At 41.8% G+C, this 18,941-nt stretch overlaps 3 protein-coding genes across 3 annotated transcripts; all 3 read right to left on the bottom strand.

Annotated features, from left to right (window-relative positions):
* Positions 1-1,394: 1,394 nt before the first annotated feature.
* urod (uroporphyrinogen decarboxylase) lies at positions 1,395-6,208 on the bottom strand. The gene is made up of 10 exons (XM_076162255.1): positions 6,044-6,208; positions 4,960-5,072; positions 4,777-4,856; positions 4,629-4,691; positions 3,892-4,089; positions 3,616-3,777; positions 3,294-3,428; positions 2,829-2,929; positions 2,503-2,569; positions 1,395-1,992 (listed from the first exon to the last, which is right to left on the bottom strand). Exons 1-10 carry the CDS (start codon positions 6,064-6,066, stop codon positions 1,828-1,830), a joined length of 1,107 nt encoding a protein of 368 aa, XP_076018370.1. The 5' UTR covers positions 6,067-6,208; the 3' UTR covers positions 1,395-1,827.
* A 493-nt stretch (positions 6,209-6,701) lies between these two features.
* lyn (LYN proto-oncogene, Src family tyrosine kinase) lies at positions 6,702-13,165 on the bottom strand. Its single transcript, XM_076162254.1, has 13 exons — positions 13,029-13,165; positions 11,152-11,303; positions 11,007-11,049; positions 10,622-10,727; positions 10,379-10,477; positions 9,844-9,947; positions 9,459-9,608; positions 9,215-9,367; positions 8,430-8,612; positions 8,024-8,100; positions 7,634-7,787; positions 7,278-7,409; positions 6,702-7,055 (listed from the first exon to the last, which is right to left on the bottom strand). The coding sequence occupies exons 2-13, from the start codon at positions 11,278-11,280 to the stop codon at positions 6,853-6,855; spliced, it is 1,533 nt and encodes a 510-aa protein (XP_076018369.1). The 5' UTR covers positions 11,281-11,303; positions 13,029-13,165; the 3' UTR covers positions 6,702-6,852.
* A 538-nt stretch (positions 13,166-13,703) lies between these two features.
* On the bottom strand, positions 13,704-18,657 carry LOC143010153 (cAMP-dependent protein kinase inhibitor alpha-like). Its single transcript, XM_076162354.1, has 3 exons — positions 18,391-18,657; positions 17,376-17,566; positions 13,704-16,190 (listed from the first exon to the last, which is right to left on the bottom strand). The coding sequence occupies exons 2-3, from the start codon at positions 17,536-17,538 to the stop codon at positions 16,117-16,119; spliced, it is 237 nt and encodes a 78-aa protein (XP_076018469.1). The 5' UTR covers positions 17,539-17,566; positions 18,391-18,657; the 3' UTR covers positions 13,704-16,116.
* Between the last annotated feature and the right edge of the window lie 284 nt (positions 18,658-18,941).

The raw sequence follows: 18,941 nt of genomic DNA, 5'->3' as shown, positions 1-18,941 counted from the left end.
AGGTCCAAGCCTCCCATTGCCTTTGAGACACAGACAAAGATACAATGAGTGAATGAGGGATGAACATTTTGGTCCATGGTTACACTGTCCATTTGGGTTAGGGTTTTGGACCAAGAATTTAATACGCCCCAAACTAACAGTGCCATATAGATGCTGTTTGAAATTCTTTAGCTCTAGCTCCTTCATTGACCAAGATATAGGCTTTTCACAAAAATAAACAATTTGGTAGAATGGAGGTGTGGCCCTGGCAGTGGCATGCTGAACTCCTCCAGGCTCATCCTGGAAGACAACAACAAAGAACAATGAGTTTATTGCATAAAAGACAGCTGCACAAAAGATGACTTACAAGAGAGCCAGACCAGGGCTAGGGTTCTCAAAGAGGACCGAGCAGGTATGAGGCATTTCTCTTCTTCTCAAACTTACACCAATGACTCCCAGTGCCATATAGATGCTGTGTTTGAAATTCTAGAGCTCTAGCTCTTAATTTTATCAAGATATGGGCTTTTCCCCTGTTACTTTTACAGGATAACACACTAATGTGTACAAGCATGTTCAGGCCCTTACCATCCTAACAGGTTTGAGGTTAGTTAAAGTGATAGCTCCAATCTTGTTTAATTGAGTTTTTATTGTATTTACTAGTTTCACTACGCACAAAATCTTTAAAGAATTCTTTTAAACCTCAGCATTGTAACCTTACATTGTTTGGCAAAAATATCATATCTGTATCATTCTTATCTTAGAAAAATAGTTTTCTGTTGCTGTTGTCTTTTTTGTGGACATTTCAACCAAAACAACAACAACTTGATTTACTGGGATTGGCTGATGAGCTCACAGAGGGAAAACAGGATTTAGGATCAACAGATTTTTCCCATCCACTTCCTTCCATTAAGCTCATCTGTTAAGATTACAGTAAAACGCCCCTGATTTCATTTTAATACAAATGATGTGTGAGCAATATGGATTCAGCTCATATTTTCCATTTCTGTTCATTTCACGAAGGAATTACTCAACAAAAACAATCTGCCCCCACAGAGAGAACTGCGGACAGATTGAATACAGCAGCTTCATACCTTTAGACTGTTATTGTAATTACAAAATTTACTTACAAAAATATACTATCGGCAGAATAATGAGGGAAGATGGCTTTATTTGTCATTGTGTTGTCTGTCACAAGCAAACCCAGGGAGAAGATGCAAACTCCACACAGGAAGTGTCCTGACCCCAGCCGGAAAACTAACTTCGGAAGCTTCCTGGTTTGATTCTGGGCTCCTCCTATAGAGTCTGGTGCTGACCAAGACACTGAATCCCCACATGCCCCTTTAAAGGAATAGTTTTTTATTCTCAAGACAAAACCCTTTACTCCGAGTGTCCAAAAATAAGACAAATACATCCCATCAATGTTGAAATGTGTTTATGTTTGCAGCGGTAACAACATCATCTGCTTGCAACCCTAATCCATTATACAATCCTGGAGAGATCAACATATTACAGATTAAATTCAATCTTGTTTTACAAAACCAACATCATTGTAATGAAATCCTGCCCTGGATTTTGATGGTTTCTGTGTCACTCATTAATTTGATCAATGTTTTTGTGTTTTTCATGATTCTGCAGCCGCTAACTGGTGAAGCTCTTTATGGTAGAAATGTACTGGGATCCAGTAAACATCCAGGAATCTAACTTCAGCTGTTAAAGTTAATGAAAAGGGTGTAAATTGAGTAAATCATACTCCATGATATGCATGTCATCATAATGTCATTGTGTTTTGGCTTAATTGTCTTAAGTGTGTGCGTGTGTGTGTATATCCACAGGGATTCAGCTTCCTCCTTATATTTGGATGTTCATCTGTCGAGAGTGAGTGTGCACAGCTTCCACAAATGCGCCCACATTCTCGGGGTCCATGTCGGGGTACAGGCCGTGGCCCAGGTTTGCTATGTAGTTTCTTGTGCCGAAACCTTCTAGCATCTTCTTCACGATGTCGGATATATGCTCCTGAAGGAGGAAGAACAAGATGGAGAGAGAGAGAGAACACAATTAACCCCTGAAGCCCCATCTCCCAAAGCTCATTCTGGCAGTCAGCATCCCATATAATACACCCTCGCCGGACTACAAGCTGGTTTGTTGAATGCTGTGATTTGCTGTCATGTGTAATTATACTCTTCACTCCCATCCAGCCAAGATAGGGTGTGTGAATGTTGGGGTGTCTGGGTTCTGCAGTGGGGTTTGATCGTTGTTATTTCCTGTCTCCTTTTTGTTTTCCTTCATGTGTACTGTATCTAAGTCTATGTGGTGGTGGGTGAAGCGTCACACACTCTCCCACTTCAGTTAGAATAAAATAGATTTCCCCGAGTTCTCAGATAGTTACAGCAATCCAATGTATCGAGCAAAAACATAAATGGAATAAAAGGAATACAGCAGCAGCAGGAGCCGAACGCTGGACAAGTGAGCTGACACACAAGCTGCAGAATCCCTGCTGACAGGAAAAAAGATAAATGCTGTTACCTTTGGAGCGTAGAGCGCACAAGGGTCCATGTTTCCCTGTAGGCTAACCTTGCCCCCTGTGCGTTCACTGAAAACACACACACACACACACACACACACACACACACACACACGTGATGGAAAGGTGAGTACAGGTTAACCTGCTCCTCAGTTAATGGAACAGTGTAAGTGAATCATTACTGGAGTGTATTCTGCTGGATCTGTATCAACAGAGCTGCAGGTTGGTGTAAGACCACGTTTCTACACTTGTTCATCTACATGATTTACATTGACTGTTTTGGAAAACAACAATGCACATCCAAAGTGTGTGTGAGTGTGTGTATTACCGTGCTGATCGTGGGTCCACGGTCCAGTCCAGTCCGACCACCTCATAATGAGACTGAGACAAATCTTCTAGAGCGTAGTGAGCATCCTTTGCAAACACGATCTGGAGCGCACACGCACACACACACACACACACACACACACACACACACACACACACACACACACACACACACACACACACACACACACACACACACACACACACACACACACACACACACACACACACACACACACACACACACACACACACACACACACACACACACACACACACACACACACACACACACACACACACACACACACACACACACACCATCTTTGGTAAAATACTGCCATCTACTGGTCATTTATCTAAACTGAATCCCTGTGAAAGAAGGAATCTAGCAACGGTTCAATCATAAGGGTGTTACAAAGTGTTACAAAATATACAAAAAGTATGACTTTGTGGCCTCTCTCACCATGGGAACGTCCTGTCCTCCTTCCTTCAGTCTCTCTTTGACGCGCCGTGCGATGTCACGGAGGTACGGCAGAGAGAAGTCTTTAAACTCCACCGGCCCCAGAATGCCGGCGTGGGACTCAAACACCTGGAGAGCCTGAAGACACGGCAGACACAGGAATGTTAGGCAGACAAAGATCGCTGATGGTTGGGAAAGGATCTGTCTTTGTTGCATGTACAGTGTTGTTTCTCCTTGAATGAAAGCAGCCTGGAGCCTTGTGATGGGGAGAATAACCTGCACACTGATGAGCGATGAGCGCAGTGAGAGTAATGTGAGTGCTGACCTGAGCTCCAGCTGCCACCTGGGCCAGCAGATACTCCACAATCACATCCGTCAGCATCTTCAGCAGCATGTGACTGGACTGAGGGTGCCGATAAAGCCAACGCTTTGCCTTAGAGTGGGTGCTGGAGCCGCCGCCTTCGATCATGTAGGACATCAGCGTCCACTGCGGACAGAAACACAAGAATATGAAGGCTTGATGGGTGACAGACGGACTGAAGCTGCTGCTGTTGTGAAATAAGAAGACTTTCATCAACCCCTCAAGCCCGATTTCTCTCACCGGAGCTCCAGTGAACCCGATGAGCGGCACCTTGCCCTCTATCCTGTGTCGGGTCAGCGTTATGGCCTTGAAGACGTAACCCAGTTCCTTGTTCACATCCACTTTGGCACTCAGACGCTGAAGGTCCTCAGGCTCCTTCAGGGGCGTGGGGAATGTGGGACCTTTACCCGGCACCATCTGGACCTCCATGCCCATGGCCTGGATGGAGGGAGACGGATAGAAACGTGAAGAAGAACACATGCAGACTGACTTTTTCCTTCGCCCTGTTGATCAACTTGCCTGTTAAGTGGTGCGAGCAAAAGCTGCTAACAGTTTTGATGATATGGCTGAAGTTTCTTAAATTAAAAGAAGAAATATGTGAGCTGATGTCGACAGGTTTATTTCTGGAGCTGGATCAGCAGATGCACCACACGCTCATCTGCTGTGCTTTGATAAACACAGACTTTCACACCTTTCACTTTTCTGGGAAAGAGGAAAATTTGGGCCTTGCTCTAAAAAGGTGTTTTATAAAAGTACCAATTATTACCTGGAGTCTGGAGTGCCCCACTAAAACTCCACATTTTTATATTAGTGGAGAAATGAATGTGTCTGTAAGTAGCAATTACAGACACTACAGAGGTCAATCTCTGGATCATCTTCATCTACACATTGCCATAGAATTCATTACGTCTGGCTGTTCTTGTAGTGTTGTTCAGAGAGATCATAGAAATGTGTGTTTACGGGGACAGGGGCCGTACCTGTGGGACAACCAGGATGTCAGAGAAGATGATGGCGGCATCGAAGGGGAAACGTCTTAGAGGCTGAAAGTGGAGGATGAGAAAATGAAATAGCTGCAAAGGAATTTGGCAAAAACAGTCAAACCCAGACTTCAGGTCAGGATCCTACCTGCAGTGTGAGCTCACAGCAGGACTCTGGTGACTGACAGGTCTCAAAGAAGTCCTTCCCTGCTCTGAACTCACGGAACTCTGCGCATTACAAACATAAATGAAAACCAGAATAGAAACAACAACACATTTAAACCAAAAGAGACCAAACATGTGCTTGAATCTCCCAGATCTCAGACTGCACCTGGTAGATACCGTCCAGCCTGTCTCATACACCAGACGGGGACATGTTCTGTTTTTTCTCCCCGCACTGCTCGCAGGAATGTGTCATTCTGGAGCTGAGGGAAGTCTTTGGGGCTGAAAAGGGACATGGGTACCAACATTTGAATGAATTAAGCACAATTTAAATCATCCCAGACTGATCAACAATGCTCTAGTGTGTGGAAAGAACTGTGAAGGAGCTGATGGAGTCTGAGTCTGAGTTTTGGCGACACCCTCCATAAATGCATGTCGGTTCAGAGCTATGATAAGGTTGCAAACTTGAGTTATCTGAAACACACTTGTTCTCCATAAGAGGCTTTCAACTGAAGGGCTGACTGATAGAGTGATAATACTCCTGTTGTCCTTTATCGCCTCCCTGCAGCACAGAAACGGTTGAACCAGCAACTTACACTACATTTTTAAATACATTCATTTTTTTTGCACTTCTGGTTGGATGCTTACTGCTTTTCATTGGCGTGTACTGTACTCTGCTCTATGACAATGAAGTTATACTTAAGTGATAACATTGCTTAATATATATAATAAATAAACTTCATGTTGGTGTTGTAGTAAATTATGTAATATTGATTTCCAAAAAGCAGAAAAGGACATTCAAATTACATATTAAAATGATTAAAATGCAATTGCAAAAAGAAGAGAATAAAAGTCAAATTTAGAAGATAAACAAAGACAATGATTAAAGACACAGTGCATGAATAAATAGCACCTGCTGCAAACTTCAGTCAATGAGGGCAGCAAACTACCACAAAACAGGCAGTACTCAAACGCACCATGACGGATGGCGTAACCACACTTTGAGCAAGAAAATACGAAATAACTTGAGTTTTAAAAAAGGATAACGGGACAACGGTGTTACTATAACAAGTATATCCAAGTGTGAAACAATTACGAACACACGAGACTCAGTTCTGCTTCTCTGTGTGTCAGTTTCCTTACGAGTGAGACGAGGAAGTTTCATAACATTACCGCTTTGACAGCTAGCATCACAAAAGCTAACTGAATCTTCCCAATGAAACAAATGAAAGACGAATAGAAGAGGAGCTCACATGTTTATGCCGTCTTTGCTCATGTCGCCGGAGGTGCGGAGGATGCTGTCTCTTTTCCTCAGGAGGTCACTTTCAGCCTACAGCTCGTAAACTAAAGAGTCATTTAAATCTCTCTCAGCCCGGTCCGTGGCGCGGCCATTTTATAAAAGTCACGTGACCGGGAAAGGTACTGTCAAAATAAAAGACCCATGAAAATAAAAGAGGTTACAGTTCTTCTTGTGTTGTGTATAGTGAATGGGATATTAAGTTTGTTTGCATGTACATCAAGTTATATAAGATAGTACGACAGTGGAGAATGGCAGGGAGGATAGATAGATACTGTAGATAGATAGATACTTTATTCATGGAAGCATCATGTAGCTCGCATAACACAAAACACACACAATATTTATATAAAGGAAACGTAGAAAAGAATAGTCACAAAAGGAGAGAATGAGCTGCTGTGACCCCAACATGTTCTAACCCCCAAGCTTCTCATTACCGCAGCTGGGGAAAGCAAATTGTTAAGCAAGAGGTGAAGGTTTGTGGATCAGGTTAGTAGGATGCCAGCCCGTGAGCACATAATTCAATGTTATTTATATGGCTTTTAATCACAACAAGTCCAAGACACTTCTCACAAATAGAACATTCAAAGAGACCTAACTTTTCTCCATGAACAAGCACTTGACAACAGCAGCAAGGAAAAACTCCCCTTAAACGGGAAGAAAACTCAGGCAGAACAAATATATACATTTACATAAATATCTCCAGGAGAGTCTGAATTTGCAGAAAAAAAGTATATTTTGAAGTAACTCTAAGTCTCTCTGTGTCTAAGGTTGTTGCTGGTACTGCCCCTCTGTGGCCGTGTAGAAGTCATCCAGGACACTTTGCATGTAATCAAAGGTGGGCCTGTCTTCCGGTTTGTTCTTCCAGCAGGACATCATGATACTGTACACCTCAGCTGGACAGTTCTCAGGCTGTGGCATCCGGTAGCCACGCTGCACACAGGACATGACCTCCCCTTTAGTCATGCCTGAGACAAAACATATAGAGAAGAATCCATTTTCAGCCTTTTTGGTAGAAACTACAAGCCAAGTTCAATGAAAAGTAAACATTTCTTCACACTCCAGATGGTTAAAATACTCTTATTGCACTAAAGCACAAACTAATTGCCTTCAAGATCAGATGGGAGGAATTCTTCACATTTATAAAGTGAGTAATCATAGTAATAAGACTATGTGCAGTTAATGTTCACCTGGGTAAGGGATCTTCCCAAAGGTGATAATCTCGTAGAGCAGAACTCCAAAGGACCACATGTCTGATTTGATGGTGAATGAGCCATAGTTAATGGCCTCTGGCGCCGTCCACTTAATGGGGAATTTGGCTCCTGAAACACATACATGCATGTGCACACACACACACCCACACCCACACACACATACACACACAATAATGGTTAGAAAGAAAAAACATTAGAACCTGTAGAAGCTTTATTTTATTGTTATTATTTTATTATTTACTCTCACCAGCATCCAATCATGCAAAGAGAGAGGATGTAGTCAAAAAAAAAAGAAATACACACACAGACACACACAGACACACACACTTTACCCTCTCTGGCGCTGTATTCGTCGTCCTCTATGACTCTTGCAAGTCCAAAATCTGCGATTTTACACAGCAGACTCTCTGACACCAGGACATTTGCTGCTCTCAGGTCTCGGTGGATATAGTTCTTCTTCTCTATGTAGGCCATGCCTTCTGCAATCTGCAACAGTTCAAATCATGTCTCTTGACAAATCATGTCAATACTGCTAGAATCCCAAACTCCTGGGATTTCCCACAGGCATTACACTTGCAAGTATCTGCTTTTGCTTTTGGTTACTGTTCCCCATTTTTTGATTCAAATCTGACTGTGTGTCTGTTTCACAACTTTACGGACAGCAAACTGCAAAACAAAAAGTGTGGTGAGGGGCATTTTTGATCAAACATCGCATCCATCACCTGTGCTGAGAAATCGATGAGCTGGGGTAGTTGAACTTTGCAGCTGTCATCACTCTTTAAGAAGTCCAGTAAGCTCCCTAAACACAGAGACAAACTGGTCAAAACTTTATCTGCCAGTAACATACGTGTGTGGAGTTTATTGTGTAGCGTATCAATCATCGTTTGCTCTTATTTGATTTTTTTAGCAGAAAGATCAAAAACCATTTCAGATAATATCAAAATTAAAGGTTTGGGGCTAATTTCCCAATCCCACTTTGTGAAATCCAGGGTGTCTCAATAGCACAAGCGTGGTCACAAGAATGTGTCACACACACACACTGAGCTGCTGACATATGCAGTATGTCAGTGCTGTGTTGCTCTCAATGGAGAAAATTGTTCAAATTAAAAATAATTCAACCTCATTCACCGTTTGCCATGTATTCGGTGATGATGTAGATGGGTTCTATCTTGGTGACAACAGCATAAAGTCGCACCAGCCTGTGATGCTGTAACGTTTTCATTACGTTCGCTTCTTCCATGAAGGCTTCGACCGACATGGTGCCAGCCTTCAGTGTCTTCACCGCAACTTTGGTTGAGTTGTTGTAGTAGGCTGGTGGTCCAGAAAGAGGGGGAGGATAGAGAGAGATAAAGTAGATTCAAAAGGACAGTTAAGTCTCCATAGTTATACAAACAACACATAGAAACCTCAAAACACTGTTTCAAGACTAAACCATACACCATGTTAGTCAAGCAATTGCAACAATGGCTATGTAGCCATTTGGTAAAAATATAATAAAAAGTAATAGATCTAAACGTTGTCTGATTGTCTAAGTGACTAAATGCAAATTCAATGAGAACTGGAGAGGAGGAGAGGATATTTGCACATAATCAAATACAATGGAGCATTCTCTATTGTCACTTCTATATGTGTGTGTGTGTGTCACTACCACTCCCCCACTTCTGATGCAAATCTCTCAATTATTTCCTCCATAGATGTGTCACTGATAATACACTGTATGACAGTGTGTGTTACACTTCATCTCATGACAGCATGTTTTCAGAGGGAAACAAGGACCTGACCGTCAGCCGCCACATAATTACAAGGGTTGCATTTTCCCATATCCAAAATATTGCCAGAGTCAGACCCATTTTAAATAACTTCTATGATCAAATCGTAGTTTAAATTACTTTCTAATCACTTCTCAAACTCACCCATCCAGACTTCTCCAAACTGTCCTGCTCCGAGTTTCTTTACCATCTCAATAGATTCTTTCGAAATCTCCCAGGCATCTTTATCCCACGGCTTCTGAGCTTTGGGTTTAACACATGGACGTTCCAGTTTGTGGCACAGACCATCAGCTTTAGCTGGAAAAACAAGCTTGGTCATGGTCATGAATTCATGAGAAACGTGTCATTTTAAAATCCAAAACATATTCCATTCCAGTTTTGAACTCACTCTGGTAGTACTTGATCATACTGCTGATGTCCAGAAAAGAGATTTTAGGGGAGATGTAGTGGCCACCATTATCCATGCTCCTGATCTTGTAATGTTTGACTAAATCCATCCCCTGGGGATTCCTGTCTCTGATGGACAAGGAGTAACTTCCTGAAGGAAAAAATGAAATGACTTATACCATCACCTTTACAAACACTAAATACTGTAGGCCTACTGCAATTAAAGCAAAATACGGCATGAGGAAAGGCAAGCATCTTACATGCTTGAGTGACCTCGCTTGAGGCCAGACTAGCTAGTCTGTTACTCTGTGTAAACATGCCTCAATGTAAAAATCGGTGATGGGTCTCCACAGGTGTGATGATTATCACTGTGTTTGTCTCGGTACCTTTTGTTGTCTCACTTTCCCTGATGAGATAAGAGCCTGGTTTATTTGCTGGAGCTAGTAGCTGCCTCTCTGAGTCCTTTCTGCTGATGTCCTTGAAATACCAGCTGCAGGGAGCATAGACAAGAAATACAGCCAGATGTAAGTACATGAAACACACACGCACAAATTGCCACCACGTGAGTGGCTAGGGGGACTGCCCATTGGTCCAAACGCAAATGATTCTGGAACCCCAATAGTCGTCCAAATCTTCCAATTGGAACAAAAGCCCATTTGTCTGACGGCCTACTATACCGTCCAAAAGGCCCATTTCTCCGAAAACACACAATCTAGAGTTGTTCAGTGACTGCTGGCCCTGTCCATGGTGCTGAATCGGCAGGGTGGGGGGGCGTTGTGATGGATGCAATGCCATTATTTACAGTTAGATATTAACAAACTTTAAGTTCAACTGAAAATCCTAGCAAGAAACCAATTTATCAAATCAGATGAAACAAAATCATATTGAAATTTAAAGCTGAAAGTAGATGCCGTCACTCACTCTTCTGTTTCCATGGTGTCAGCTTGGGCAACATAATTGGACGGGATGAATCCTTCCTTCCGGCTCGTCATGGACTTTGCCTTCCACCACTCACCATGTCTGTATGACAACAGGATTATATATCAACTCAGTTCATTGTTTTTGATTTGAATTATTTAAATTGGAGAATGTTTCCCCATTAATAACTTATTTGTGTCCGCATGCAGATGAATGAAGTTGAATCGATGCTCAGCAAACACTCACTCCTCTAAGATTATCATCTTTTCTCCCTTTATGAATCCTAAATCTTCAGGGTGCACAGCCTCATAGGGGAAGATGGCAACCGCAATTTTGACAGCGTCCCTTTGCTCTGAGAAACAAATCAGTGAGGAGAAAAGTTAGGAGACAGTCGGTAGAGAGAGTTAGTATAAGAGAGACAGAGTCAGCATAAGTCTGCTGGAGAAGAAACTTACAAATAAACAAGCACCAAACAAGAACAACCATAAATAATACAAGAAAGAGAGAAAGAAAGAATGAAGCAAACAAACAAACAAAATGAAAGAAAAACAACCACAATAGAACGAAAAATTTACTAAAAATAACAAAACGATAAAAGAAAGATAAACGAAGCTAAAAAAAGAATTCTCACCTTCTATATTTTGAAACACCTGACCAGGCAGCAGGGTGTTATTCTAAAGACAGATCAACAGCAAACATGACATTATATGACATTATACAGTCTTTGTTACTTGAATCTTGGATCTTTTTTTTGTTCAGGCTGTCCGACTACTTACCATGGTGTTTGTTTTGGAGGTGGGGTCTCTGACGTAGTGCGTTGGGTCGAGACGTGCGGGCTGCTGGTTGTTCTTCCCCTCCCCACCTCCACTTAGACCCTGGGTCAGCTTGGACTTCAGACAGCCCATTGTGCCTGCAGTTCAGTTACACTCTTTGTAGAGGGCAGACAGAGTGAAGGGAAGAGAAAAGTGAGCCTGAGAGCAAAACTTAGCCCTACTTTTAACATGTTTCCAACATCTCTTAACATGTTTCACATTATCAAAATCTCACTACACCCAGCCAATCACTGCATGAAGTCTATGTGCCTTGCAGTGTAAATAGTGCTATCATGCAATGGTACCAGCAAGATCTGGTTACACACAAGGTGATGTTTGTGCACTGAGCTTTAAACAAGGTCACAGTAAGGCTATGGTATTAATGATATTGTGTGTGGCTGTGTAAAGAAAAGCAAAAAGTGATATAGAACTAATCAATAAACAAACACATTTTAAAAACCCTGTCTGTTAGTTGCATTTAGTTTGTCATTGTTGTTTCAGTTTCAGCCATCTAACCCTCTACGACAGGAAGCTTAAGAATACACACAAACAAATACACATACGAATGCCACAAACTCACATCAAAAGCACATCCTGTGTGACAACAGATATATATATGAGGGGCAGTAACTGTTTATAACATATAACTTAAAGCAGTGGTTCTCTGATTTACCAACAGATGTTTTATGATTTGCAAAAATAACATTGTTTGTGCAGTAAAACCAGTAGATCATTTGAATTATTTTAACCTTCATATAATATTTCTCCTGACCTCTGCTACGTCTGATCACCAGCATCAACGTCAATCTTATAAAGGCTGAATGCAATGTGGAAAATCAATGCAGTTCCTCTTAACTGTGATTAGAAAGAACATGGCCAGAATCATCTTATTGAATGATGATTTTAGTCATTTTAGTCAGTCTACCCAACTACTTGCATGAACTGCGGCACTAGGAAAGACACTCAACAACAGGACTGCACTGTACTGTGCTATATCATTCTCGTCATCCCTCTCTCTCTCCCTCTGTCTCTGCCTGTCTCGCCTCTTTTTCCTAATGCATGACTTTTTGTGTGTACTGCCTTGCATGCCTTTTTTTGTACCTCTGTATAATCCCACTGGAAGTTACTTAAACTAAACCATTCATGAGAAACACAGACATAAATGAGGATATAATAATTACTTATTCCCTGAGTTATTTCATCATGAAAAGCCCACTTCATGTTTACTTCTGATCTTTAATATCACAGGATGCAAATGTGATGATACTGTAGATGACAGAGAAGTCAAAGCTGATTTTTATCTCCTTCAGCAGAAGTCTGATTAACTTCAACGAGGAAATTGGACTTATATAGTTTCCCCAAGGTTTGACCTTTTAGAGAATATTTAACTCTTCTGTCAGCAGCTTGCAGGCATTTTGACTTCAGTTTCACTTCCTCATTCTTTTGACTTACTCACTGTGTTTTTTATTCCATGTTTTTAAATGTGTTTCTTTAGATTACTATGTTTGGAAATAGCAAGACAGTCAGAGAAAACAAAATCTTAATCTCTGACACAGTGGCTTAAAATTATTGTACTCGCAAGATCTACATTTCTTTGATTTCACTGCACAAAGAGCTGCTTGATTTAGGTTATTAGAATGTTGCCCAGTGCAAGCATGGGTGCCTGGCCATCAAACCGCTTGAAGGGCGGGTCTTACCACGATGTTTGGTGGGATCCGAAACAGAGAGGGGCCCTTTTACCCCTCTCTCTCTCTCTCTCTCTCTCTCCCATCAACAAAACTTTATCCGCATTACTATGTGTATGAGCTTTGTGTGTGTGTGTCTGATGCCTTTGTCCTTACCTCTGAAATCTGCAGTTTGGAGAGCAGCTGATACACTGTGCTGATATGTACTCCTCAGGTTTCCTAACGGCCTGACTGAGGCTATGGTTTGACTCATGCAACCATCAGAATGAGGAACTTGGAGAACCTGGTTGGGGGTTTTTCGTTGTTACTGAAACTTCCTGGTACAATTGTCCAATGATTATTTGCATACACACACACGCACACACACACCACAACCACACACACAGTAATACAGGGGAATAACAGTTTTATACATATTTCTATTCTTTTTCCTTCAGATGATTATTAATTAACCCTTGACACTTGAAAATATTTCATTAAGGAAAAAAATAGAAACATCAAAATTATATAAAAGTCCTATAGTTTCTTCAGACAAGTTCTACCAAAAAGATCTTGCAAGTGGGTTAAAGACACTCCCAAAACAACAACAAAAAACAAATATCAGGGGGAAACAGTTTAGGATTAGTTGCAAACATTGATTTGATTATGAAATTTCTTTTCTCGCTGGAAAATTCATTCACACTTGATTGTCAAGTGAATCGGATCAATTATTCTGGACTCTTTCTCTCACAGCGTCCTCTGTAGGTGAGTTGCTGAACTACAAGAAAACAGGGCACATTGAAGTTGACTGTAATCAGTGATTTATTTTACATTAATGGGTACAGGGAATAGCAAAAATGTTATAGACACTCAGACAAAACTTCTAACTTTTAGAGGAATCATGCACCTTCACTTTTCTACATGCTGAGTTGGGTAAAAGAAAGTAAAGTCACATGGCAGTTCACATTTTGAAAACCTGACTGAACAAGATTTACCTCATGTAGAGGAAAATGAAAACAATGGAGAAGTTGAAGCAATTCTGACTATATTAGTTACGTCGAGCAGATAAATGACGAAAAGTGTATTTTGTTATGGGGAGTGGTGGGGGATGAGGGACACGGAAACTGTATAGATAGAGACACAAATAGACTGTATAGTTACATGTTGGAAGACATCTTGTTCAATCCACTCAGTATTGCAATTTGACATAAATGTTGTGATTATAATGGCATCATTAGAAAGGTAGGAATAAGAGCATACTTCAGGTCATTGTCACTATTGCTTGGACTCATCCTGCATAAATCTTGGAATACTGAGCTCATTTGCTGACTCAGCATCAAACACAATGGGTTCTGTCCTATTGCCTAGTGAGCTGCCTACATATACCCAATAGGCTGTCTAAGTAGACTGCATGAAGCTGACTATGTACGTAGCTCACTAGGTAGTGGGATGGACCCAGTATAGTATTTTTTTCCCCAGGATAACCTCGATGTTAAACCGAGTGCATTTGATTTCACAATCTGCAATAACTTTTATGTGAGCAAGCTTGCAAAAACATACAAATCTTTACTTTTTGTACCGTAGGGTTCAGACTCTACCAGGGAGTTTCTAACACTAAAGGTTCCATTTCTACAGCCACCTTCCTTTCAACATTTACTCGGTGTGTGTAAACATCTGGCCCCAAGGTGATTCCTTTTCGATTCTGATTATTTAGGAAACAATTTGATGCATCAGAAATGTTTAATTTCCACAACGACGAGTACTAAAACTAAGAACTTTGGATCTTAGGCATAACAAACCTTGTTAACATACAAGTGAATGGATACAATTCAAAGGAGATCACAGAATATGGAAATTAAATGAACCTTTAACTAAAGGAAAATGCCTTTGTTGTGCTGTGTGCCACACGGCGCCACAGGTGCATATACTATATTACAATAAATGAAGGTCTAACAAAGAAACGCAATCGAATTTTCCAGCTTATAAACAATTTAGAGAGTCTATCAGCACAAACACCTAAAGGATGAATGAATGAGAAACAACTTACATGGTGCACATTCTGCACACAGGAGAAGTTTGTAGAGAAGGAATAAAGGTCTTCAGGTGGTCATCACTCTGCTCCACCTCCTACTCAACAGGCTTTCTCAGAATGATGACAAAAATGTTTTCAAGTTGCACATTTTTTTTTAAAAACCTTCATACTGACCTTCATGACATCAAATCCAATCGAATTTCGCCTTCAGATGCATGACAGGGTCACAATGCTATGGTAGATTTGATTGGCTGTTCAGACTCGAGATCAAGCACTCTGATTGGCCATTCTGAAACCAGTCGGCCCATCTTCTGACCACGTTCAACGACTTACGTGCGAGGTGTAACGCCATGAAATGCTTTCCCCGTGTGGCAAAGTTGTTTTATACAGTTATATAAACAGTTTCTGTGGACTTCCAGGGGCACCGTGCCACACTGCCACACTTGCAATCACAATTAGTAAAATGTGTATAGTAATATGACACACCCAGAAATTCATCACTGCCCTACAAAGCAAAATGAAAGCCGGAAAGCATCAGCCTGTGGTTTGATGTGGAGGACACATTAATCTGAATAAAATTGTGTAAAAGTCAACACCTAAGCTCTTCGATCCTTACGAGTGCCGTCACATACACATGTGGTTTTTTTTGGTGGGGGGGAAATCAGACTGATGCAAAGCTACAAGCTACACTTTTAACACACTCCTGTCTCTCTGTGGTGAGGACTAAGTAGCCCCTGGTTGATTGTTGGTGGTTGCCAGGACCTCAAAGTCCATATTGTGAAGGGATAGAATATGAACAGTATTTAACAGGGTTAAAAGGAAGCACACGCCATTACCTGGCAACATAATCAGCATCACTACCTATACAAGCATGCTACACCCATACATCAGTATTGCAAAGCTGAAAACCTCAACCAGAATCTCTCCACATTGTGTCTGTTGTCCAAACCGTCCAGCAAATAAGACTTAGTCACTATATTTTCACATCGACAAAAAAATGTCTTTTTGGAAACCAACAATTACTTGCAATAGTCTCAAGCACAGGAGAGCTGCAGGGAGGCAGAGTTAGGGTTCAGTGCCTTGCTAAAGGGCACAGTAGTGGCGGTGTTGGTGATCAGATACATCACCGGCTAACCTTCGCTCACCAGCTCACACTGGAGAAATGCCTCTACTGCAGTGGGGAGGTTTGACCCTGTAACCGCCAGCAGTCTGCTGCCAGGAGTGTCTGACAGGTTAGCTGTTCCTCTGCTCTGCCTCTCTCTGAGCAGCGGCCAACGACATATGGCCGTCCTCAGCGTCGTCTCCATCTGCAGACAAGAGGAGATGAAGATACGCATGTAAACATTGCAGAGCGATAGAAATCAACAAAAAACAAGTTTTTCTTAGTAGCAGACCTAGATTCCTACAGACCAATGCTGTAATTCAAATTGGCAGAATATATGTGATGAAATAAAATACATCAAGCCACCACTACACCAAAACATCTCCAAGGAGACAGAGGTGTAAAACTCTGGACAATTGGGAAGATTGATTGTTGATTAGATGGGATTCTGCAGGAGACTTTCAAACACACTTCCTACTCCATTGGTAGCAGGGAGCAATGCTGCTTATGTGAAAGGCAAACATGCTCCAGCAGTAGTGCCACTTTCCTGCCTCATACTCATACAGTGTCAAATGAGCGTAAGCAAACTATTTTGGAAATCTTCCCAGGCACATCCTCTATCTATCTCCTGGAGGAATGACAAATTGTTGCAGACCATATGGGTTATGTAATCCTTCCAGTATATTCTGGGTCTGCCCCATGATCTCTGTTAAATATGGGAAGCAGCCAAAAAAAAGTGTTCACTCCTCAGAACCATAATCACCGCCGGATAAGCAGGCAATAGAGTCAATAGAGTCTGCAGTATAAAGTACAGCCCTGTGATAGACTGATGACCTATCCAGGGTGCCCCCGCCCTCTCTCAATGACTGATGGGATAGGCTCCAGCACTCTGTGACCCTGAAAGGAGAAGTGGCTATGGAGAATGAATGAATTAATGAGTAGACCAATGTGTTATGTCAGCGATGGAGAAAGTGGTGGAAACCCTCTCTTCCCACCAGTCAATGTGTGGCGTCTGCATCAAACAAATTGTGAACTCTACCAAGTGTGGTGAGGTTTGGATAGGGCTGAAGTCCTAAACAGGAACACACCACTCCCTCCCCAGCGGCCAAGCCAACGGAAAAGGGAGCTTGGGTTAGGTAATGGGTCAGGCTGAGGTGAAACTAGGGGAAAGAACTCCTTGTAGCTCTAATATCAATTCAGTTGCGCGAGGCCCAAGCCGAGCCGAATTCTGAGTGCAAAAATTGGTTCCAGTTCCTTGGACGGTGTTTTGTAGCCTACATCAAGCAATTGAACTGAAATTAAAGGTAGAAGCTAAATCTCTACTGGTTGACAAATCTACCATGCTACTATTCTCTCAACAATAGTAAAACAACAAGATGCAGGCGTTTACCTCCTCCTCCAGCATTGATGTGCAGCTGGGACAGAGACAGGCTGAGGGGAAGTTCTCGTCCCTCAGGGTCAGTGGGACTCTGCAGGATGTCATGCAGGGCGTTCCTTCGTCCTGTCCTGCCGGAGGCGATGAAATCTGCATACGTGGCCTCAACATCAGACATCGCTCATTCATCATTCATACGACAGCACCTACCAGAAGAGGAAAGAGGAGGAGCTGCTTAGAGAATGTTCATCTTGATTGATTTGAATTGGATTGGAAGATTCCATCGGACAGTTTTTACTGCTGAAAGTTGAGGTTTTCCACCATTAAAAGGTTGTGACTGTGGTTACCTGATTTATTTCTTACTAGTCTTATAGACGCCACAACAACAAGGACAAGAACAAGATTGTACTTTCTGCCAGCTTCCCACCCCGTGGACCCAACAAACAACAATGTGCCACTACATAGATTGAGGCATTTAATGAAACTACCAGGCGCACCAAACAGCATACTTTTTCAACAACATGAAATAGGAAGTTGAATAATGCATATTTGTGGAAATGTTATGCAGTCCAGGCTTTGGTCCTTCATACTTAACACCAAACGACCATGTTCTCCTTTCTGGTGGATTTCTTTCTTTCTTATCCTTTACAAATAACCAAAGATAACACTGGTTTGCTAGTTAGTCCAGCCCAGGTTGCTAATGAGTAAAATAAATAAATAAATAAATAAAATAATAATACATTAAAATACAATTTTAATATTTACACAATTGCTTTGCTTGCAGACTGGATGATTTCCCCCCAATTTATTTTAGAGATTTTCTTGCATTCATTTCGATATTCTTCATGCAGATTTGCAGAAATGTAACGATTTTTCTACAATATCGCTAATTTCTTGGAAAAATAAAGAATTCCATAGTCGAATTGGATATCCAGTCGACTACAGGCTTTTTGCAGCGCAGCTTGTGTGTGCATTCATACGTTGCTGTGTTCATCTTAGCATTCAAAGTCGGTTTCAGGATCTGTTTTACCTTCGGTTGCGGCTTCTTTGATGTTGTAACCTGAAGCTACATTTCCACGCAGGGACTCCAGCCCGACACAAGGCACCCGAACCAAAACAAAGACCCCCGAACCCGACAGCGTTCACAGCGATAATATCTGACACTACACACCGTTAACGTTTCAACGTTCGGAGGAAATGAAAGACTATCAAACACACGGATCAAAAAAATGAACGTTTCAAAGGTTCCAATCTATTATCATGGCCGTCTCATCTTCCTCTTTCCCGACCAAAGAGCATCCAGCAAACGCGCATTTGACCACTGATTGGACAGCCGAAACAAAAGGATGAGAGGAGAGAGCCCTGAGCAGCACGAGACACATGCTGCGTTCACGGACACCTCGGAAATGACGGAAGAAAATGTTCTACATGGATATACTGTATGTCTGTCCGACTGTCTGACTCACTAACCGTCTATTTTTCTGTCAGACTGGATCTGTCTGTCTTTTTGTCTGTCTGACTGACTCACTGACTGTCTGACACTCAGGGTCTTATCTGTCTGTCTCTATGACCCTGTCTATC

This window comes from Genypterus blacodes, unplaced genomic scaffold, assembly GCF_046128005.1.
Source record: "Genypterus blacodes isolate CSIRO-AG114 ecotype Tasmania unplaced genomic scaffold, CSIRO-AGI_Gbla_v1 ptg000120l_1, whole genome shotgun sequence".
Classification (NCBI taxonomy): Eukaryota; Metazoa; Chordata; class Actinopteri; order Ophidiiformes; family Ophidiidae; genus Genypterus; species Genypterus blacodes.
This window is presented reverse-complemented; position numbering and strand designations above follow the sequence as displayed.